The sequence below is a fragment of the Pagrus pagrus genome (genome assembly GCF_965226575.1).
Source record: "Pagrus pagrus genome assembly, chromosome: 7".
Taxonomy (NCBI): domain Eukaryota; kingdom Metazoa; phylum Chordata; class Actinopteri; order Spariformes; family Sparidae; genus Pagrus; species Pagrus pagrus.
The window spans coordinates 9,553,249-9,572,890 of NC_140191.1; the positions used below are offsets into that span (position 1 = coordinate 9,553,249).

At 39.8% G+C, this 19,642-nt stretch overlaps 1 protein-coding gene across 2 annotated transcripts; it reads left to right on the forward strand.

Moving 5' to 3' along the window:
- The first annotated feature begins 1,037 nt into the window (after nt 1-1,037).
- On the forward strand, nt 1,038-16,576 carry sh3d21 (SH3 domain containing 21). 2 transcript variants are annotated; one of them, XM_084357990.1, is made up of 17 exons: nt 1,038-1,140; nt 1,898-2,055; nt 2,171-2,228; nt 3,377-3,486; nt 3,955-4,045; nt 4,121-4,182; nt 4,266-4,305; nt 5,714-5,808; nt 6,508-6,609; nt 6,986-7,037; nt 11,014-11,064; nt 11,154-11,271; nt 12,377-12,542; nt 13,322-13,402; nt 13,541-13,737; nt 15,084-15,147; nt 15,270-16,576. In XM_084357990.1, the coding sequence occupies exons 1-17, from the start codon at nt 1,137-1,139 to the stop codon at nt 15,300-15,302; spliced, it is 1,482 nt and encodes a 493-aa protein (XP_084214116.1). In that variant the 5' UTR covers nt 1,038-1,136; the 3' UTR covers nt 15,303-16,576. The 2 variants fall into 2 exon arrangements, with proteins under 2 accessions (XP_084214116.1, XP_084214117.1); XM_084357991.1 differs by lacking the exon at nt 13,322-13,402.
- Nucleotides 16,577-19,642: the final 3,066 nt, after the last annotated feature.

Consider the following 19,642-nt stretch of genomic DNA (forward strand, 5'->3'; position numbering starts at 1 on the left):
CAACCTCTGGGATATATCACTGTATCAGTATGTTCACATAGCAAGGATCCACAGGGCAATGAGGTTATGTAAAGTTTTGAAACAGAGGGGAGGGGACATTAAAAACAGCAATCTCTTAATTTAACTTGCTACTATCAGCATGTAGGTTGTGGTTTCCCATAGAGTCGGGTATTTTGAAAAAACACGCAAATAGTGGAAGGGAGGAGAGCGCTGCCTGAAATAGGCTCCCAATGGCATTATTATACCTAAAGTTTACATCCTGTGAGTCTGACTAAGTAACAATCAACAGAGGGGCGTGAGGAAGTACTTGACTGGGGGAGATCTCCCAGTCTGATGCATTAGCCTAATGACCTATATATCAACTCGAGCCAGAAAAAGGGAAGAAGACCGAGTTACTAGAACCACTACAGCCTTTATGTAACAGAGTAGCCTACATTTATATCTTTCTGTAATATGTTTTCTGTTACTCTTTCTTTGCCCTGTCTTATTTTAGTGTGTGAAATTCAGTCTTGCGTAGCCTGGTTCTGCTTTCTATAAACAGCCAGCCACTTCGCCTGAAGGGCCGTACAAGAGCATCAACATTGAAGACCCACGCTAAAAACAAACTCCTCCCAAGGAACACAAAAAAGGCATTGAGTTGCAATTTCGTCCAGTGTGGGAATATATGAATCAGTGCAACAGACGGTGATTGTGAAGTGCAATTGTGCTGCTTGTGAATGCTGACTTTCAGTTCAAATATGTTCATGGCCGCAGACGAACAATGTTGTCATGCTCCAGTTTAACCCTCACTTATTATGAGCTCTGTTCTTTCACTATAAACCTGTCTTACCTGTTCCTCTCTCCGATTCCCTCCCTCCCTCTCTCCTCCTTCTCTCTCTCTCTTGCTCTCTCTCTCTCTCTCTCTCTGTACTGTATGACCCATCCTACTCCTTGCTGTTAACTTGTCATGACTAGCCTCAGGAAAAGTTGCTCAATGTTAATGTTTGACAAGTAGGAAGAAGGGGCCTTGCCTGCCATATCGCTCGGTCTCAGACGAGACAACCGCACTCTCTCAGTTCTCCTTCCACTCAGAAGTTTGTTTACTGCTTTGTGAAGGAATTACAGTTAAATCCGGAGGAGACAGACAAACAGACAGCATGGGTGAGTCAGCTTTACGGCCTGTTCTTAAGTACTGGTAGATTTTCTTGATGTTTTAATCTTCTCAGCTGCCTGTTTGCTTGTATTCTGTTGGTTGTTTTGTGTGTGCACAAAACGCTGTTGATAGTATTTTTATATGGCGCGCAAATAAACTAAAGCAGTGGGACGTACCCGACACCTTTGCATAATGTAGACTGAACGTGTTTGTGTTTTCTGGAAAATCTTATTTTTAGTAGGCAATTAATGATTACTTTCATTGTCGATTATTTTCACGATTAATCGTTTAGGCTATAAAATGTGAAAAGGGCCCAAAATGGCATCTTCAAATTGCTTCTTTTGTCCAACCAACAGCTCAAAACCTGAAGACTCTTTGTTTACTACCACAAATGACAAAGAAAAGCAGCAAATCTTTACTTTTAAGAAGTTGGAACCAGCAAATGTTTGACATTCTTGCCTCAAAAATGACTGTAACGTTTGGGCCTGCAACCAGAGAAGTCTTTATGTCAGTCAGCGCTGAAAGACCTACTAACACTGGCAATACTGGCATGGAATATATGTTTTTCTACTTGTGACAGAAGAGAACTGTACAGTATTAAGCGTAATAATCGACATTTGCTCAAAGCACATATCCTTGGCTGTCCTCCACTTCTTCGAGGTTTGTCTTGGTTCTGAAATGTCAGGACACATCACTTGTGAAGCAAGCACACCAGCCTCTGTGTAAAGAATCTAATTTTCTGCCCCATTTACGACTGCACTGTAGAGGTGTTGGTGCTGATCGACTTCGAGGGCACCATGGGAGACGAGATCACAGTGAGGGCGGGGGATGTGGTCAAAAACGTCACCGAGGCCAGCGAGGAGGGATGGCTGGAGGGCGAGCTGAGAGGAAAGAGAGGCATCTTCCCTGCCAACTTCGGCAAGGTCTGTTAACACCCCACAGCCAACAGTGTTGTACTGTCACTGTGCCGTGTGTTTATGTGTGTTCATGTCTATCCAGTGTGTTAAAATGTGCCCCGTTTTTGGTTTCTCATTTCAGGAGGTGCCAGTCTATTTGATGGGTGACAGCAAGAGGGAACCACGAAGCATCAGAACAAGTACAATGCTCAGTCTAAATTCTCAACACTTTATTTTTCTTCACTGTTAAAAGCTTAGAAAATGGAAGGTCAATGCACTCTTTGTCCATGTGAAGGGTTACAATTTTAAAGATGATGTTTTTATTCTAGGATTATTTTGATTGCTAAATTCAACTGGACTTCTGTAAATGTCCATACACACAATATTTTGGATACAAGACTTTTATCAGGCAAAAATGAGCCAATACTTGAAGATAAGGCAATTTTTAAAAAATAAATCATAACTGCTTTGTCTGCATACATCTGCTCCTATATTGAGTGTTTAAAAGGGGCAATATGTAACAATTTTAGTTTAAAACATTCGAAAGTAACTAAAATTATCAACAGAATGTGAAAAAAGTAACAATTTGGTCTTTATATCAACGACGTCTCTGTATTGTGTTGAAGAGATATCTACATAACTTAGCATGCTAACCAGCTAGCACTGGGCCTGAAAACCTCTTTCTCCTAGCTGTCCAAAGCTCCTGTGCTAGCGGTGTTAATACCAACACTCCCCTGGTTTTCCAGCTAGCTACATGGCTAACTGTGCTAACAAGCCAACCGTAGCTACAATCATGGATAAAAGGATTGCAGTTAGCAACAGTTGGTATGCTGTCGCCATTTGTTGGGATGAAATCAAGCTGGCCAATTCTTACGTATTGCACCTTTAATGAATTTAGTAAAGAATAGTAGAAATTGCACACTGTGGTATGAACCCCTTATCTGAGCTCAAAATACATCAGTGCCATTTAAAATCAGGTTGGTTTTTCTATTGTAACTGTTATGGTCTAAAAAAAAAAGTGTTAAAAATTGTGGTCAGTGTGATGCATGCACCCAGCAAGACAGTGCAGCGAGCAAGCTTACTGTAAATATATGTTTACCACATCCTCGCCACAAAAAAAGCCTGATTATAATGTCTGAAAATGAAGCCGATAAAAACACACAGTGCCTTAGAAATGGGATTAGACATGTTAGGAAGGTGAATGAGTGCCAAGTGCTTTGCACTCTTGCTGAATTGACTACTCTGCCTCACAGCATTATTGAGCTGCAGTTTCAGCATGACCAGCAGAAACTAGATAGAAACTTTACATTGGTCTGTTGACGTGGCTGCTGATTCTTTGTCTCTCCAGCGAAAAGGATGAAACAGACGAGGAAATGTGAAGTGGCGTTTGCCTACAATCCTCTGAATACAGACGAGCTGAAGCTGGAAGTTGGGGAGACTATAGACATCATCAGAGAGGTACAGTCCTGTCTCTTATCACTGCTCAAACACTTGAACATTTGAACTCGAACAACCACACAGTGCTGCAAAGGAATTGTGATAGCCGACTGTTTAGTTGCCTGAAACAAGGCATTTACCTCCTGCTTGCTTTAGCTGCTCAGTATCCAAAAGCTTGGCTTTGTATGTAAATCAAGGCATTGGTGAAATGTTTGCTCAGCTAATCTTCATTGGGTAAATAAGGTATTCATTGATTCAGTGGGTATTATAATCTCTTTGTATTCGACCACCAGGGTTACAAAGCAAAGGAAATACATGTGAATTGATTGGAGTAGTTCTGAGTGTTAATGCCATCAAGTTATCAGAGATCTTCAGTAGACTGATGGATTGTATGATATGTTAAGTGCAAGTACAGTCATGTTGTTTTTAAATGTTCTCTCACACACTTTCTTGCTACGCTCTATCTCCTCGATATCGTCTTCACAACAGATTGAAGATGGATGGTGGATGGGACTGAAAGATGGCAAAATTGGGGCATTTCCTTCAAACTTTGTCAATGAAATTTTTGTTTCACCTAAAGGTTGGTAAAGTCATTTCATTCCTTTTTTTCTTTACATGTTATTCAAAGTAAACTTAAAACTAATCTTTCTTACAGATGGCAAGCACAATGAGGGCAAAGCGAGACCCAAGCTCACTGATGCAGTGTTCAATAAGGAGGTCTGTAAAGCAGAAACAACTTTCCTGAAACTTATGAAATGCTTATCGTTGATTTAACGCACTCTGTTTTTGTCCACATAAAGAAATCGCAAAGGGCCAGTGTGAGGAACAAAGGAAAAAACGGTAAGTTCAAATGTTTTTTTAAATGTCATAAGCTTCTGTTAAGCATTCGCTAGTTCCCAAAATATTTGCACAATCGTGGATTAAAACCCTCGGGGGATTCCCTGACTCTAGACAGTTTCTATTTTTGAACACCTTTTCAAAAGCAACCAGACAGGTCTATTTATACACACCAATAACATGTGACAAGTGGTAATTCCTGTACTTTTACCTGAATGGTTTACGGGTGCGGTCATTTGTAATTACTTTACCGTAATGCGGCTTGTTAAATCACTGAACAGAGAGTTAAGACAGAGTGGAACATCCTTCAGGGATCAAGGTTTACAACTTTTATCTCCAGTTTATTGTCACCTCTTTCTGCTTATTCTCTGAGTTAGTAACATGAAGGATGATAAGGTGAGTCATCATTCATGGAAACTAGAGCCTGACCGATATGAAAATGACATCAGTGCACTGAAACAGTAAACTTCACTGGAGAGTTAATAATTATTGATTACTCAACTATCTTAAGCCAACCCAAACTGAGATTCCAAAAAATTTGGGACACTGTCGTCATTGAAAACAGTAATAAAATATTTGTTTTACCCAGTGTTTCCCACACATGTTTTACTTGGGCTGGCCGTCCAGGTATATTAACAGCTGCCCAAGTATATCTGACGACCCATTTTAGCATTTTTTACCTTTATTTTTTTTTATCTGTCCAAGAGAAGGATGCCATCCGCGATCCATTATCTCGTGGACAATCTGTTCTCGGTCATTTCCTTCCCGCCTACTGTCAATCACACATGCTCTGCAGAGGGAGACACTCCCCTTTATCACATCCCTCCTGTAAACACCGATTGTGATACAACCTCTCCTATGTTGGCCTACTTATGCCATTGTTTTGTACAAACTTGTAAGTGCACCTGGTTGTTGCGATGTTGTTCAGTGCACGTTGGTGGTTTTGTTTTTTCAAGACTTTAGAAGCGTTAGCTAAGTGGGCTAAGCAAAAACAGCGTTAGTAGAATTCACTCATTAAAGTTGCTGACCTAGATCTTCATGAATGAACGATGCACAATACCAATCACTCTAAGAGCAAGGACTAGTGTCTTGTTACAATGAAAAATGCCGGTTCCTGTAGGTGACAGGATGCACTGGATGTCACGGCCATAATTGGATATGCTTGTTCTGAATTTGATGCCAGCAACACATTTCAAACAAGTTGGGACCGGGGCAACATAAGACGAGGGAAGGGTTACAAAAACCTGTTTGGGACATTCCACAGGTAAACAGATTAATTGGTTACAGGTGATAGTATCATGATTGGGTATGAAATTGAAGGCTCAGGGTACCAACTTGTTTGGAATCGGGGGTGTGCTATAATGTTCAGGTCCAGTTTTACCATATTATAACTTGTACTATGTCTCCTCAGTGGCAGAGTGTTGCCAAGTCATGTTCGACTACAAGGCCAAAGCGGAGGATGAGCTGGAAATGAAAAAAGGAGATGTCGTTGCAATACTGAGAAAGGTTTGAGCATGTTGTGTTGTTATGTTCCCACATTGTTTAGAACATGTTTTCCCATGATGTCATGCTTTGAAGCAGAATCATGAACTCCTCCGGGTCCATTATCTTTTCTTACAAAGTACTTGCAGGTGTTTCAGATTGTTTATCCAGTCAAACCAGTTGTGTTCATTTCAAGGAAATCAGCTGACACAGTGGACAAGATTCCACCCATTTGTTTTAAAGACACAAATGTGGCAATAAAATTAGAGCTAAAACATCTGGTTAATTTTATTGCCAGTTATTTCCTCAATCATCTCATCAGTTGTTCAGTCCAGTGTTTCCAAAAGCTATCCTCAAATGTTAATGTGAATGTTATTCCGTTTACTGTCATGGAGGAGTTAAGAAACCGAAAATATTAACATTAAAAAAGATGGAATCAGAGAAATTGGGCTTTTTTTAAATTACTCAAACCAATTAATCCATTATCAATACAGTTGCCGATTAATTCAACAATTGACAACTAATTGATTAATAAAACATGGCAGCTCTAAATAAAACTGCATCATAGGAAAAGATTTTTTGAGATACCTTCTTAGAAAAAACGATAATAAGGCAGCAGCGTCTGACGCGACCTTTTGGTAACCTCTTGTGCAGCAATTTAACGTCCCAAAGGACTCTGCCGTCTTTGAACTTCTGATGTGTCTCTTTAATCTCCATGTGAAGGAAACAGAAGATGAAGGCTGGTGGGAGGGAGAGCTAAACGGACGCTGTGGCTTCTTTCCTGATAACTTTGTCATGGTGATACCACCGGTGGACAGTCTGCAAGTGAGTGGACTAAAACACAGTCTCGAGAATATCCCTGTTGGACTGGACTTTTACCCCTTTCAAGATCTGACAACTGCATTGTGCTACCATGAATCCATGGACATGGTTTATAGTAATTCATATTTGCTTTACCTTTTTATTACTATTTTGAAATGTTTCCTAATGCAAAGTAGCTGCTGCTGGCTGGTATTTGTCTCACTTTAGCAAGTCTGCAAGCAGCATGCAGTGAGTCAGGCTTGTCCTTAACATCCTCCGTTTTGGAATTACTCACTGAAAATTCCCTGAGTGGAAAGAGTGTGTGAAATAGAGATGCTTTCAGTTCACAAGGGGGACGTACTTGCCAACCTGTTTCAGTTTTCCGTTTCTACTCCTCTAGTCTGGGACCACAAGCCAACCGCCTGCGCGCAGCGTCGACAAGAACCCCTCAGGTAAGAGAACAGCATGTGTGCTGCATTGATCAAACACAGCAGCACAGAAACAAACACTGTTTGACAGAGTGGGGAGCTACCAGGCTTCATGTTGAAGAGGTTCTCCTCTGACTCACGACGTCTGGCTGCAGTGGTGTTTAGCCTGGCAGTGTGCTGGCAGTCTGGACTGTGATGGAGTGTTGTTTAAGCAGATGGAGAAATTGGCAGTGATTTTGGTCGGGTTCTGCATTTGGTATAAAAGCAGCCAAAATGGCCTCCTGGTCAATGTCATTATTTTAATGTGCTGCTGAAGCAACTCGAAGCCCCTTAAGAATGTTTCTCCAAATTAATTCACAAATTTAGCCAATTATACATCTGTTTACTCCATTTTCATCTATGTTCATTTACTCAGTGGTGGAGTACATTAACTCAAGAGCTGCATTTAATAGGGCTGGGCAATATATCAATATTATATCCTTATCGTGATATGAGACTAAATGTCGCCTTAGATTTTGGATACAAGTGTTGTCTTTTCCTGGTTTTAAAGACTGCATTACAGTAAAATGATGCTATTTTCTGAACCTACCCCGCCATTGTTCTATACCCATTTATTCGTCATTATATCCACATAACTGATGATTTATCAAAAATGTCATTGTGTTACTATTTTGTGAACAGTCCTAAATCTATAATATTGTTACAATATCAACAGAGGTATTTGGTCAAAAATATTGTGATATTTGATTTTGTCCTAGCATTGAAGTGCTTTTGAGAAGATTTAAAAATATCAAGATATATATTGTGTTTTGAAGATATTGCCTAAAATAGAAGTACAATTTAGTTGTTCGTGTTTGTTAATTGAGTAATTATATTTAACGCTACTTTATGCTTTGTATCCACTACACTATATATATCGGAGAGCTTTAGCTACTAGTTGCTTTGCAATAATAATTCAAATTATTAATATAGTTTTAATCAACTAATAAATAAGGGCCATACAGCCAAAAAATAATATCACCATCCATCAAATCATAATAACAATTTAAACTGCAATCTCTTTTCTCAGTTTTTAAATGCTTTAGCCAGACATGAAATAGCGTACACATTTCTCCATTAAAAACATTAAGACATAATATTGCATTAAATAAATGAATTCATTTTTGACTCAAATTCCTTAACTGCCATGTTGCTGGCTATAACCCCCATTGTATCGTCTTCCAAGGACGAGCTACTTTAAGTAATTTGTCTGGCCACCATAGCCATTTAATTTGCAACATTACTGACTGGTTTGCTCACATGGCGCAGATCTAGACAACGAGGTTATGTGAAATGTTAAAGTAAACATCAATAATAAAGTACACCATTCTGCCTATGAGTACTTTCATTTTTAATATTTGGTATATTTTGATGCAAATGCATTTTACCAGTACTGACAAGAGTTATGCTAACATGTTCCCTGCAGTGACCTTGTGCTTGTTAAATAAACCTTACACAATGGTGCGTCACAAACTGACAGTCTGCTCAGATGTCTTGACAAGAAGTGTTTATCGAGTCATGATCCAAAAGAATTCAGGCAGGCAGACTTGTTTAACTGGATCCACACAAGTTTGGTGATCTCATTAACGCGGAACTCACCCACAAAACAAACATACACATCTTGTTGTAGCTGCAGTGTGATATCCTATCTTGTACAGGAAGACAGTAACAATTTGTTATTGTGCTGTTGTAGATTTTGTTAGGTTTGTGATCAACTTTGAATCAATGCAGCGATTGCAGGAATTCTGAGTTGTAGGGTTTTTCTTGTGTTACACTGGCGGCTACACTTGTAAAAGTTTAGATTTTTCAAATTTTTTTTACATGTTGCTGTCATTTTTCTTACTGTTCTCACAGTAATGGAAGCCAAAATTATACTCTTTTTAGTGTTGTGGTTTAAAAAAGAGCGAACGACTTAAGCCTTTGAAACAAGACGATGTTGAAATCAAATCTGCTAGTCACACAGAGCAGGATGTGGCTTCTTGTCAAGGTTCAGCAGAGGAGTGTTGCATGTGGTGCAAGATGCACATTTAGTCATTTTTTCTACCAACAAAACAAAAAAAATGTTGTTACACTTCCGTACACCAAATTCAATTATTTGTCGTCAAACAGGCAGGGGAAACAGTTTCGCACAAAGAGCTCGGCTACTCAAAGGTGTCACCTTAACTAACTGCATATCAACACGGCCTCATATTTTGTGTATGCCACAACATTGCTCTCATCGCAGATTTTTTTTCCACACAGTATCACTCACAAGAATTGCACAGGAAGTCTCGCACTCAGTTGGGGGATGGTTAGACTGGTCACGTGACACAGTTCAGGAGTCTTGGAGGAAACACAGGGGGTGGGGAGGGGGTGTGGAGGAGAGCTCTGTCACAGAGATTTTCACAACCAGCACAAGAGGCAACACTTGAGCTACTGCTGCTGTGTGGATGGTTTGCTTGAGAGGGAATGTTGCACAATGCTTTGAACACACAAGGTAGGATTCCTGTGTTATCGTTCGGTCTGTTATGCATCTCTGAGTCCTAAGTGTTATGCAAAGTATTGTAGGCTACTCTTTTTTTTTGTGAGGGCTATGCATTAGTGCAGTTTGACTTGTGAGTTGTGTTTATATATTACTTAGCAGGACTGTTACCAGGTTCCTGAACCTCTTGTGTTTGAGATAAGCCCTTGACTTGCATGGCAAACAGAACCTCTCTAACATTACATTCAGTTCACTGAGGCTGCCTAATTCAAACATCTATTCTCTCAGGCTCCAAGGCAAAGTCCTCTCCGAGGCTGTATTTTTCTATGAGCTGAGCCAGAGTGACTGTCCCTGATGAACTTGTTGAGACCCTTGGGAACTGTAACTGCAGTGCTATTGGATACAGCTGTGACCTGTGCTGCTCCAGTGATGTACACAACTTTGCCTTCCCACGCAACTGCTCATAAACTAGATTATAGTTTAATTAAAAGACCAGAAGCATTTTTTCTCCACCACATTAAACAATAATGCTTTCAGGGATAAACAAATGCAAATCCTTCTGTTTGACTAATACAATAAGCCAGCAGCTTTTTACTGTCAGTTCCCCCAAGTGAACTCAATGAACCAATAATACATTAACAATCAGAACAGACGATGGATAGAGTGCATTTGTTACAGCAGAGGCTGCACCTGCATGAGGTGTTAAAGCTAACATATATCGGAGGCAGATCTGCTGAGCAGGCATGCTCCTCTTAGAAACAGCCTACTACATATTCATTTTGTTACACACAATAGCATCAGGGCTGCAACTAACAATTACCTTCATTATGGTTAAATCTGCTGATTATCTTCACAATTATTTTTTTGTTCTTTTTGTCTATGAATGTCAAAAGTTGCAAGCAAACTCCCACACACTGTCTAACTTGCAAAAATACATTTCTGATCTACTCGTCCCTCTCCTACACACACGTCTTATGACATAGATGTGTAGTATTTTTCCATTTCGTCTTTGAAATGTCAAAAAAAAAAAAAATGTGAATGTCAATGCTCAACACATTTTCCCAGAGCCCAAATTGACATCTTCAAATTACTTCTTTTGTCCAACAGTCCAAAACCCAGAAAAGAAAGAACGGCAGAAAATCCTCACATTTAGGGAGCTTGAACCAGCAAATGTTTTTTTTTTTTTAATTGCTATAAAAAAGACTTAATCTATCTTAATCTATTATCAAAATAGTTGGTAACTAATTTTCTGCAACGACAGCTTGGAAATGACCTGCAGATTGAGAGCACCTTCAAAGTAGTTGTTGTGTGCAACTTTTTTAAGATAATCAATGGATCCAAAGTGACAATATTTGTCTGCGGAAATACCGATGTAGGATGTCTGCGCTTCACTGTGCACAGTCACTTCCTCATTTCATGATAACCAAATTAAAAAAACCTGTAGCCTTTCATCTCAAATGCATCTTTGTGGTAATGGTTCATTCACTGCTACTTTTCCAGTGAAGCCAGCGCCATCAGCGATGGAAAAAGGTGGTCCAGCAAAGATAAAAGGTATATATGGCTTTTATTATAATTGTAACATTATAAGTGACACGCCCCTTCAATATGTTGTAGAGTAATGTTATGGATCTGCTTTACAGATGATAAACCAGAGGTTAAGGACCTGAGAAGCAATCCTCCAACCAAAGTCAAGCTGCCAACCCTCCCCAGGCCCAGCCCGCCTCCAGTCAAAGACAAACCCAACAAGCTTTTAGCCAAGTGAGTGAAAGCATCCCTGTTGTTGTGTCTCACGACGAATCTTAATGCAAAACCACTGAAAACTTACTAGAGAAAAGTCTTCCAACTCAGGGACATGAACTGTGATTCATTTGCAACCTTTCCAAAGTAAAAAGGCCCTTAGGAAATGTCAGGAACACTTTCTCCTCTTTGGTCTGGCACCGGGAGTGGCGCCTTTAGATTTTAAAGGTTTTGGTTGCTGCCACCAGTTGCCATGGTGTCCTTAAAGAAGAATGCCAGGATGCCCGACCTTTAGCGGCTCATTGGAAACTCTGGGATGAGTCAGATCGGGCCTAAACAGACGAGAGCAGCCCATTTCCTGTTTCCTGAGCAAAACACACACACAAGCAGGCACACACACACACAACTGAGAAAACAAAAACAGCCCTGTCTTGAGGGGGCTGCTAATGGAGAAGGAGCTTTTTCTGAAGATTGTTTCCAAGCAAATGCATTTGGAAAGGATACTTTTCCAGCTTCCATACAAATACTTTTACTTCAAGGCTGATTCTTTATATCCCTCACATCAGATCTAACAAATAAAAGGTTATTGAAGATTTCTGCCATCACTGTATACGAGCTATAAAAACATATGCCAGAGCAAAATAAGACAAGAGACTTCATGACTGCAGCACTGCAGCTGCCATGCTCTGCACCTGCACCCATTTCAGTTTCAGAAACTGGAAACCACATTTAAAGTGTTTTTTTTCCTTTGAGAATGTGAACAACATCCTGTACATCACCCACGATGCCACCAGGCCTGTCCCAATAACTACTTTTGTTAGCTGATACATTGTCCTAGAAATAATTGCAATAATCAATGCTATTATCACTAAAGTAATGATAATATAATATACAATTAAAGTACATACTTTCAAAGAGCAATTCATTTGTATTTATTATTATTCTGTTATTTATTATTAAGGATACTCAATGAATAACAAACATAAATAAGATAACCACACAACCAAAACAATACATAAAATAGGCTCATGGGCACTGGTCATGCACATAAGCCGATATTTTTTAAATTAAATTAAAGTTGATATAAATATTAATCTTTCTAAAATATTACTCTTTTTTTTTTCAGTAGAACCAACGGTGATGTGGCTCCTGTTTCAACAAAACCAGAGGAGAAAGAGGCCGACCATTTTGACGGAGTGGATGTCCAAACTGAAAAGCTGAGTCATCCCACAGCAAACAGAGCCAAACCCCCGCAGAGGAGACCACCATCAGGCCTGGTCACAGCGATCCAGGTTAGTGACCGACTTGCACTGATTCATGCTTGAGGTGTGACCAGTATAGTAGTGAGAAGTCATATACTGAAAATGAGGCATGAACCTCTGACAACCTGCCAAACCACATGAGTAATGCTAAACACCATTTCTTTAGATGACCTTTGCAACTTGTGATTACGACTGCAACAATGAGGCAACTCCCTGCTTTATCTTGTGCGTACTTGCCACATATAAGTACGAACATTTTTGTCAATGGAACAAACACATTTAGGAGGTACCTTGCGTTTCAAGGTCCATTTGGTGGTTCGGTGGCACGTTTTCTGCACTCCAGATGTTGTCAGGTTATTTTCAGCACAACTCATATTTTATGAGTGATAAATATTCAAGAAAGTCCTTTTCTAGGCTCTACTACTACTAAGGTACAGCAGTCATCATTGATAGAGAGGAAGAAAAAATCATTTCTGCACTTGCACTCTCAATAGATCAGAATGCAATGTAGACACAAGATATGTTTGAACAAGAATAAAGCCTTAGTGATAAACACAAGTTTTCATAAGTCGCTCACATGCCAACTGTACACCCATAGCAACAAGTTCTGTCCTGATCTCTAGGGATGATCAAAAGTCATTCTGGGAAATTAAGAAGATAATTCCTTGAAATATCCTCCTGTGGTTTGTACAAAGCTGCCCCAAAGACAGATATAACAATATAAAATTGGCATAATACAGGCAGGGTGTGAGGATTGACTGATTGCTAGAAATGTTTGACTTTAAGGCATGACTTACGTTCCATTGCAGGCCCAGAATGTAACTGACCAGACAGAACCAGAATTATTGCCAAAAAAGTTCCAGACAGAGAAATGGCCTGGCATGCAAAAGGTTTGTGTTGTTGACTGCTTCAGTAAGGACCCCCGGTGCATTTTACATTTCACTTGGATGCGGAAATAATTTAATCTTGAGGCCAATGAAGTTCAGTGGTCTCTACAATATCAAGCAAAGTCATTTTATTCATTGCAGAGTACAGAAAACCTTCTGCCATCACCTGCAAAGCCTGATCATCGGCCCAGGACGCCGCCTCCGGTTCGACCAACACCACCCAAAGTAGTTGTGGATGGCAGAACTGTGACGCATAAAGAAGAGCCAACTATGGAAAGCCTGCAAAGTGAGATTAAAGAGCTGAGGATGGCCCTGGAGCTGCTACAGACACGACATGAGTGAGTAGTACTTGTAATGTGGGAATGTTTAACATACTTAAGATGTGTCAAATACGTAGTGTACAAACTCAACCAAGAAGTTTTGACATCTAAACCCAGCTCTGGCCAGTGGTCATATATATCTTTTTGGGAATTGTCATATACGTGGGTTTGGGAGTCAGTTGGCCTATTAAGTCATTTAAGTATGACACTGTGTTGCTTGAATCACAGAGGCACTTCATAACACTCAAGTTCCCCATTTTACCTAACTAAGAAATCGCATAGACAGATACTCTTATCCCTAATGAATTTCTGGGGGTGTGTAGGGACACTAGCACACACAGTAAGTGACCAATTTAAAACCTTAGACAGCAATAAAAGCTGTCTACTAAACATAAGTGTTCCATTGTGGGAAGATAAAATGGATTTGCTTTAATATGACACATCACCAACATGACATGCCACGCCATTGTCGACACGATTTCAATCAGAGAAGTGCACTATCTGTCTGGAACAGTTGGCTTGTCAGGTTTTAGATAGCGTACCTATTCATAGTCAGCAGTCACAATATTTAAAAAATGTTCTGTGAGGTTATCTGTAAGATGTAGTGCAGTGATACTGTACCAGCCTGCAGAAAATCTGTTGTGATCTGACATTTGTTCTCAAGATGACGGGAAATTTTCTTATTCTCACTTTAGATTTACATCTTTGTATTTAAAGCTGCTGTAGAAGATTTTTATGGCCACTTGCGGGCAGCAGAAACGAGTTGTAAACACAACTTTGACATACTGTATAATTACATTTTTCGTTAATATGGCGAACAGTTGCTCATTTTCACTCACCGGCAGTTACAGAACAAAATTATCATTCATTTGGAGTTGTTTTTCTGGCCTCATGATGAATGTCAGTCCAATATTAACTTTTTAGCTGCTACATGCTTGCCGTTATCTGTGTCCGTCTGTTGGTTGGTGCATAGCAGGTAGTGTACAGAGAGTTTTCAGAGCTTTTCACTGAAAACAGCTGCCTTCTGTGTCCAAAAACAAAGCTGCGAGAGCAAACAAAATGGTAACGCTGTGGGCTGCACAGCACAACTCTAAAGCTCTGTAAAGCCGAGAAGAGCTGCAGATTTTGGTGATAACTCTCCGTAGGTTCATCACTACGAGCGACCCCTTTCTCATTGTTACATTGCCATTTGATACATTGTTACAAAATTATGAATTATAGCTGCTGTTAAGAAAGACATGTTGAATGGCAAACCTCCAATAGAGCGATCAAGACCTATTAGTTTTATTCATTTGACTTGAACGTCTTTACCTACATACTCATGTCTGCAAACTCCTCTTTTTGTGTCTGTCTCTTTTGATCAGGCGCGACATACAGGAAGTGAAAGAAGAACTGAGGGAGGAGAGAAGCAAACGAATGACACTGCAGGTCAGTGAGGCATGACTTGAGCTTTGCATTCATTTGCACTGCCGCAAGAAAGAATACAGAAGTTGCGGATCCCAAGATCATGCCTTTGGTGTAACTGACTGTTAAATGTCTTTCCCACACAGGAGGAAATGCACAGTTTCAGGATGAAGCATTAATCCCAACACAGACTGTGACCGGGCTGGCTGTCTGACACTGTGCCACGCAGGCTCTCGTACTGCAAATTTAAACAAGATGAACATTTTTCTGACGTGGAATGGGGATGGAGAAGACAAGTGAGCCTTCCCACTGAAAAATTAAAAAGTATAGTGGGACTTTGGATCAAGCTTATCCTGCACTGGACTAGATAAACTTGGTCTTTGAAAAGACTTTGAACTGATGTACTGTTAAAATTTTATATTTGAATGCTGGAAATCACAAATATTTTAGACTGAAGTGGGTTACGCTTTGTTGCAAATTTTTATTTTACACTGTTCTGTCTCAAGAGTCACATCTATTAAATTTATCATAGGATTGACTGTACTTTTAACATTGGATGCCTCAGCAGAAAATGTAATATATGCAGCTGTACATAGGAGGGAATATTGTAATGTCTTTTGCAAAGACCTATAATACAGTTCTAAGTCATCCAAAGGGGCATTGTTACCTGAATGTTAATAACTAATATACTACTGTCAAAAACATGGGCTGACATGCAGGTGATTTTTGTCACCAGATTGTAACGCTGCGTTAATCCACTGGGGGGCACTATATGATAATTATACATAAAGAGAAGTGTTAAGATTCTCAGTGAATGCTGGATTAGTGGAAGTGACCTGGCACCAGTGACCTCATGTTAGAAAACAGATAATATATTTTATTCAGAAGAGTAAATGGCTAATGTTAATGAATCAAGCTTTCATGAAGCAAAATCCTAAAAAACTGTCGTTGAATCACTTCAGGCGTTTTAACAGAGTTCGTGGTCAACTGCGTTTTTCTGCAGTTAAGTGGAAAAGCCATCCTGTGTCACTCAAGAGAAAAACTGACTCACCCTGAAAACTCTGAACATAGTGACTCATCGCGATGGATGCAGAGAACGTGGGAGAGAATTAATGAGAAATTCTTTGCACCCACCAGAGAGCTATTTAACTGCCATATTTGGATCAGTCCAATCTTCAGAGGAAGGCGTATAGATTTGGTTTTGGCTCCAAATGGTGGTGGCAGCGGCGGTGGTGGTAGTAGTGGTGGTGTGCTCCTGTCTAAGCCTACTAGTGTTGCCCACTGGAGAGCACATCTGGACAACATCTGGAGCTCATCAGGGACCGGGTGCTTCTGAAACTGCCATGGGAACATACTATTTTTAAATACTGTGTTGAATAATGGTCATTAAAGGGCACATTCCCTTGTGGTCAAGGGGTGAAATAAATGAAACTAAACAAACAAAGGATCAGTTGATATGGAGACAGTTCTGACTTTTTGAATAACATGAAAAATGGATGCCTTTTCTGCAAATACAAGATTTTTCTTTTTTAATGGAGGGAAAACTGCAAGGATTAATCAATTAGTTGCCCAGTTTGAGTAAGGTCTCTGATTTCAGCTTCTTAAATGTGAATATTTTCTGGGTTCTTTTTCCTTCTATGACAGTAATTCATTTGAAGACGTCATTGTGGGCTTTGGGAACCGCTAAAAGACATTTTGCACCATTTTTCATCATTTTATAGAACAAATAACTGGTAGATTCATTGAGAGACTAATTGGGAGATAAACTGACAAAGGAAAATAATCACTTGTTACAATAATGTCAGTGATACAGGTGCTGCTTAACAGTTGGGAGTAGTGAAAACTGAGTGTTGACAACTGAAGCAGTTGGAGCTCAGAGGTCAAAAACCAAAAAAAGCCCCTCTGAGTTAAAATTAGAAACTGAACTGACGAAGAACAGTTCGCCTCTGTCAAAAGAGAAAGGGAGCTGGACGGATGCAGAAAGAAATCCTTTGAGTGATGGCCTCATGGCAAATGGAAATAAATCTGCCGCATATTAAAAATGCTGTTCTAATATGGAGCCTTTTAATGAGGAGAATCATGAGGCTGTCCAAAATTGCTACTTATACCCACAGAATTACGTTGTTTGTGCAATTTTAGACTCAAAAACATTTCTAATTTGGCCATCAAGATAAAAAGTAATGATTCCACTGTCCTAAGCGGTGGTTGAATAGCATTAACGTTATTATCTGGTTTGTGGAGGGACCACAAAAAACAGTCTGCACTATGTTGGTCTTTGTAGAGCTCTTTCCCACGCCGTGTTGTGGTTTCGGATTTATGGCTTTCCCTAACTGGATCTCCCTCGTGTTAATTTTATTTATGTATTGTTTCATAACTGCATAATTACCATGAAGCTAAAATATGTTACTTCTAATTACATCTGCTTTTTGGTTACATCCTGTAAAATGAAAAAAACACACAATTCAAAATACTGAATGGTGGGTCTAGTAAAACACATTCTGGTTTGTATGATTTGGAACTAGACGCCATTCACAAGAAGTTTATACAAATGTAATTACACTTCTACTACTTCAAAAGGGCCCACACCATCAGCGCCACTGATTTCTGAAAGCCTGTGACCACATGAGAGGCTTTTTTCAAGACCTCAACAGAGAGGACTCCAGTGTGGGCTCCCTCTAAAAACAGAGCGGGGCCCAAGGCAAACCTGGAGCCTGTCTGCTTGTACTACGAGGACGACTCTAGTAGATGTCCTTGGCCTGCCTCCATCTCCAACCAAGCCCCCTCTCCAAGCAACACCAGCCTCACAGCAGCTCCAGGCTGGTCGACTAAATGTGGACATATGCCACAAACAAGTGATTATTTTGTACATTTTCCCCCTTTGTGTGTCTTTATTGCCATGCCAAGAATTCACACTAGCCTTATTCATACGTTGTAAATCACCAAACCACTAAAAATTGACTCGTGCTTGTGTCCAATACAAACATTCGTCCAGGGTGGGCGGTTCATCAATGTTCTGTAAGTCTTTGTTGGCAGCCAGGCAACATTTCAGTCAGTCGACTCAGGTGGAAGAGATTTATAATGTGAGAACAGAGTTGATATTGGACATTTCACCTGGTCATGGCCTGTGAGCGTGCACCCAAGTCACAGCAGCAGAGTTTGGGGAGTGATGTTAATACACTTCCCCCAAAACCACATTAGATAGAGAGCAAGACGACAGCTATTAGGTCGACTATACTACTTCTGCAACTTTATACCTCCTCTCCACTACAGTTAATTGAAACATTTAGTTACTAGTTACTTTGCCGGTTCAGATTATTCAGTGTTAACTCCCAGTGACTGAGTGAGTCAGTGACATGTTACCAATCAGATATTGTTGTGGGCAGAACATTATGTGAGAGGATGTTACATCAGAGCCAAGTAGCGCATTTTTAAATGTGTTTATTTTATCTGCAATCTGACATAAAAATCACATCTGCCAGGGCTGATAATCGGTCTACCCCTGACGTAAAGATGTCATGTTAAAATACTGATTTGGTAAAGTATCATGTGGAAAAATATCAAAATTAATTTCTAGCAAAAGATCTACGTAAGTATCAAAACTACACATAAAAGTAAATCATACATATATTTACATGTATGTATATCTGTTTATGTATATTCAGTGTTTTTTATCTGATTGTCAATAAAATCAGTTAATTTAAACATTCACTCATTTGGCTCTGATGCAGCATAACATCTGAAAAGTAACTAGTTACTTAAGTTACTAAATTAATGTAAAAAGTAAAGTATGTGCTTCCAGAAAGTAGTGGAGTGGAAGTTTAAAGTAGCAGAAAATGGAAATACTCAAGTAAAGTACAAGTACCTCAACACTGTACTTGAGTGAATGTACTTTCATTCCATCACTGCTTTTGATACTCAAGTTCATTTAATATCAGATACTTTAAGACTAGTATTCATATGGATGACTTTCACTATTTTCAAAGTATATCTTTACTTTTACTCAAGTATGACTTTTGGTTTCTTCTTAACACTGGTAGATGTTGAGATGTTTGAATGGATAAGTGAAGAATTAGACCTGCTGGTGGCTCGAAATGAAAAGTCTTTAAAGTCATTATAAAGTTATTCATGGCATCACTGAATATCTGTACTTAATGTCATGGCAAGCCTTCAAATAGTTGAGATATTTCAGTCTGGAGCAAAGTGCTGCTGGACGGTTGAGCCTGCTGCTAGCATGGCTACAAACACTGCCAGGCACATAGCTAAGCTAGCACTTAGCTTCTTCCGGGGGGGAAGCAGCTATGTCGCGGTCCTAAGGTGAGGACAGGTGAAGGAAAACTCAGGCGTCCAGCTTGAGGTGGTGTGTGCGGAGAGATGACGGAGGAGAAAACGCACATTTTCACTCCAACTTAACGAGGTTAGACCACTTTGTATAGGAGAGAGGAGACGGTAGACGCAGCTAACGAGCACACAGGTGTTGAGTTCACCGCTTTTACACAAAGGGTGCGCTTGATTTGCATCA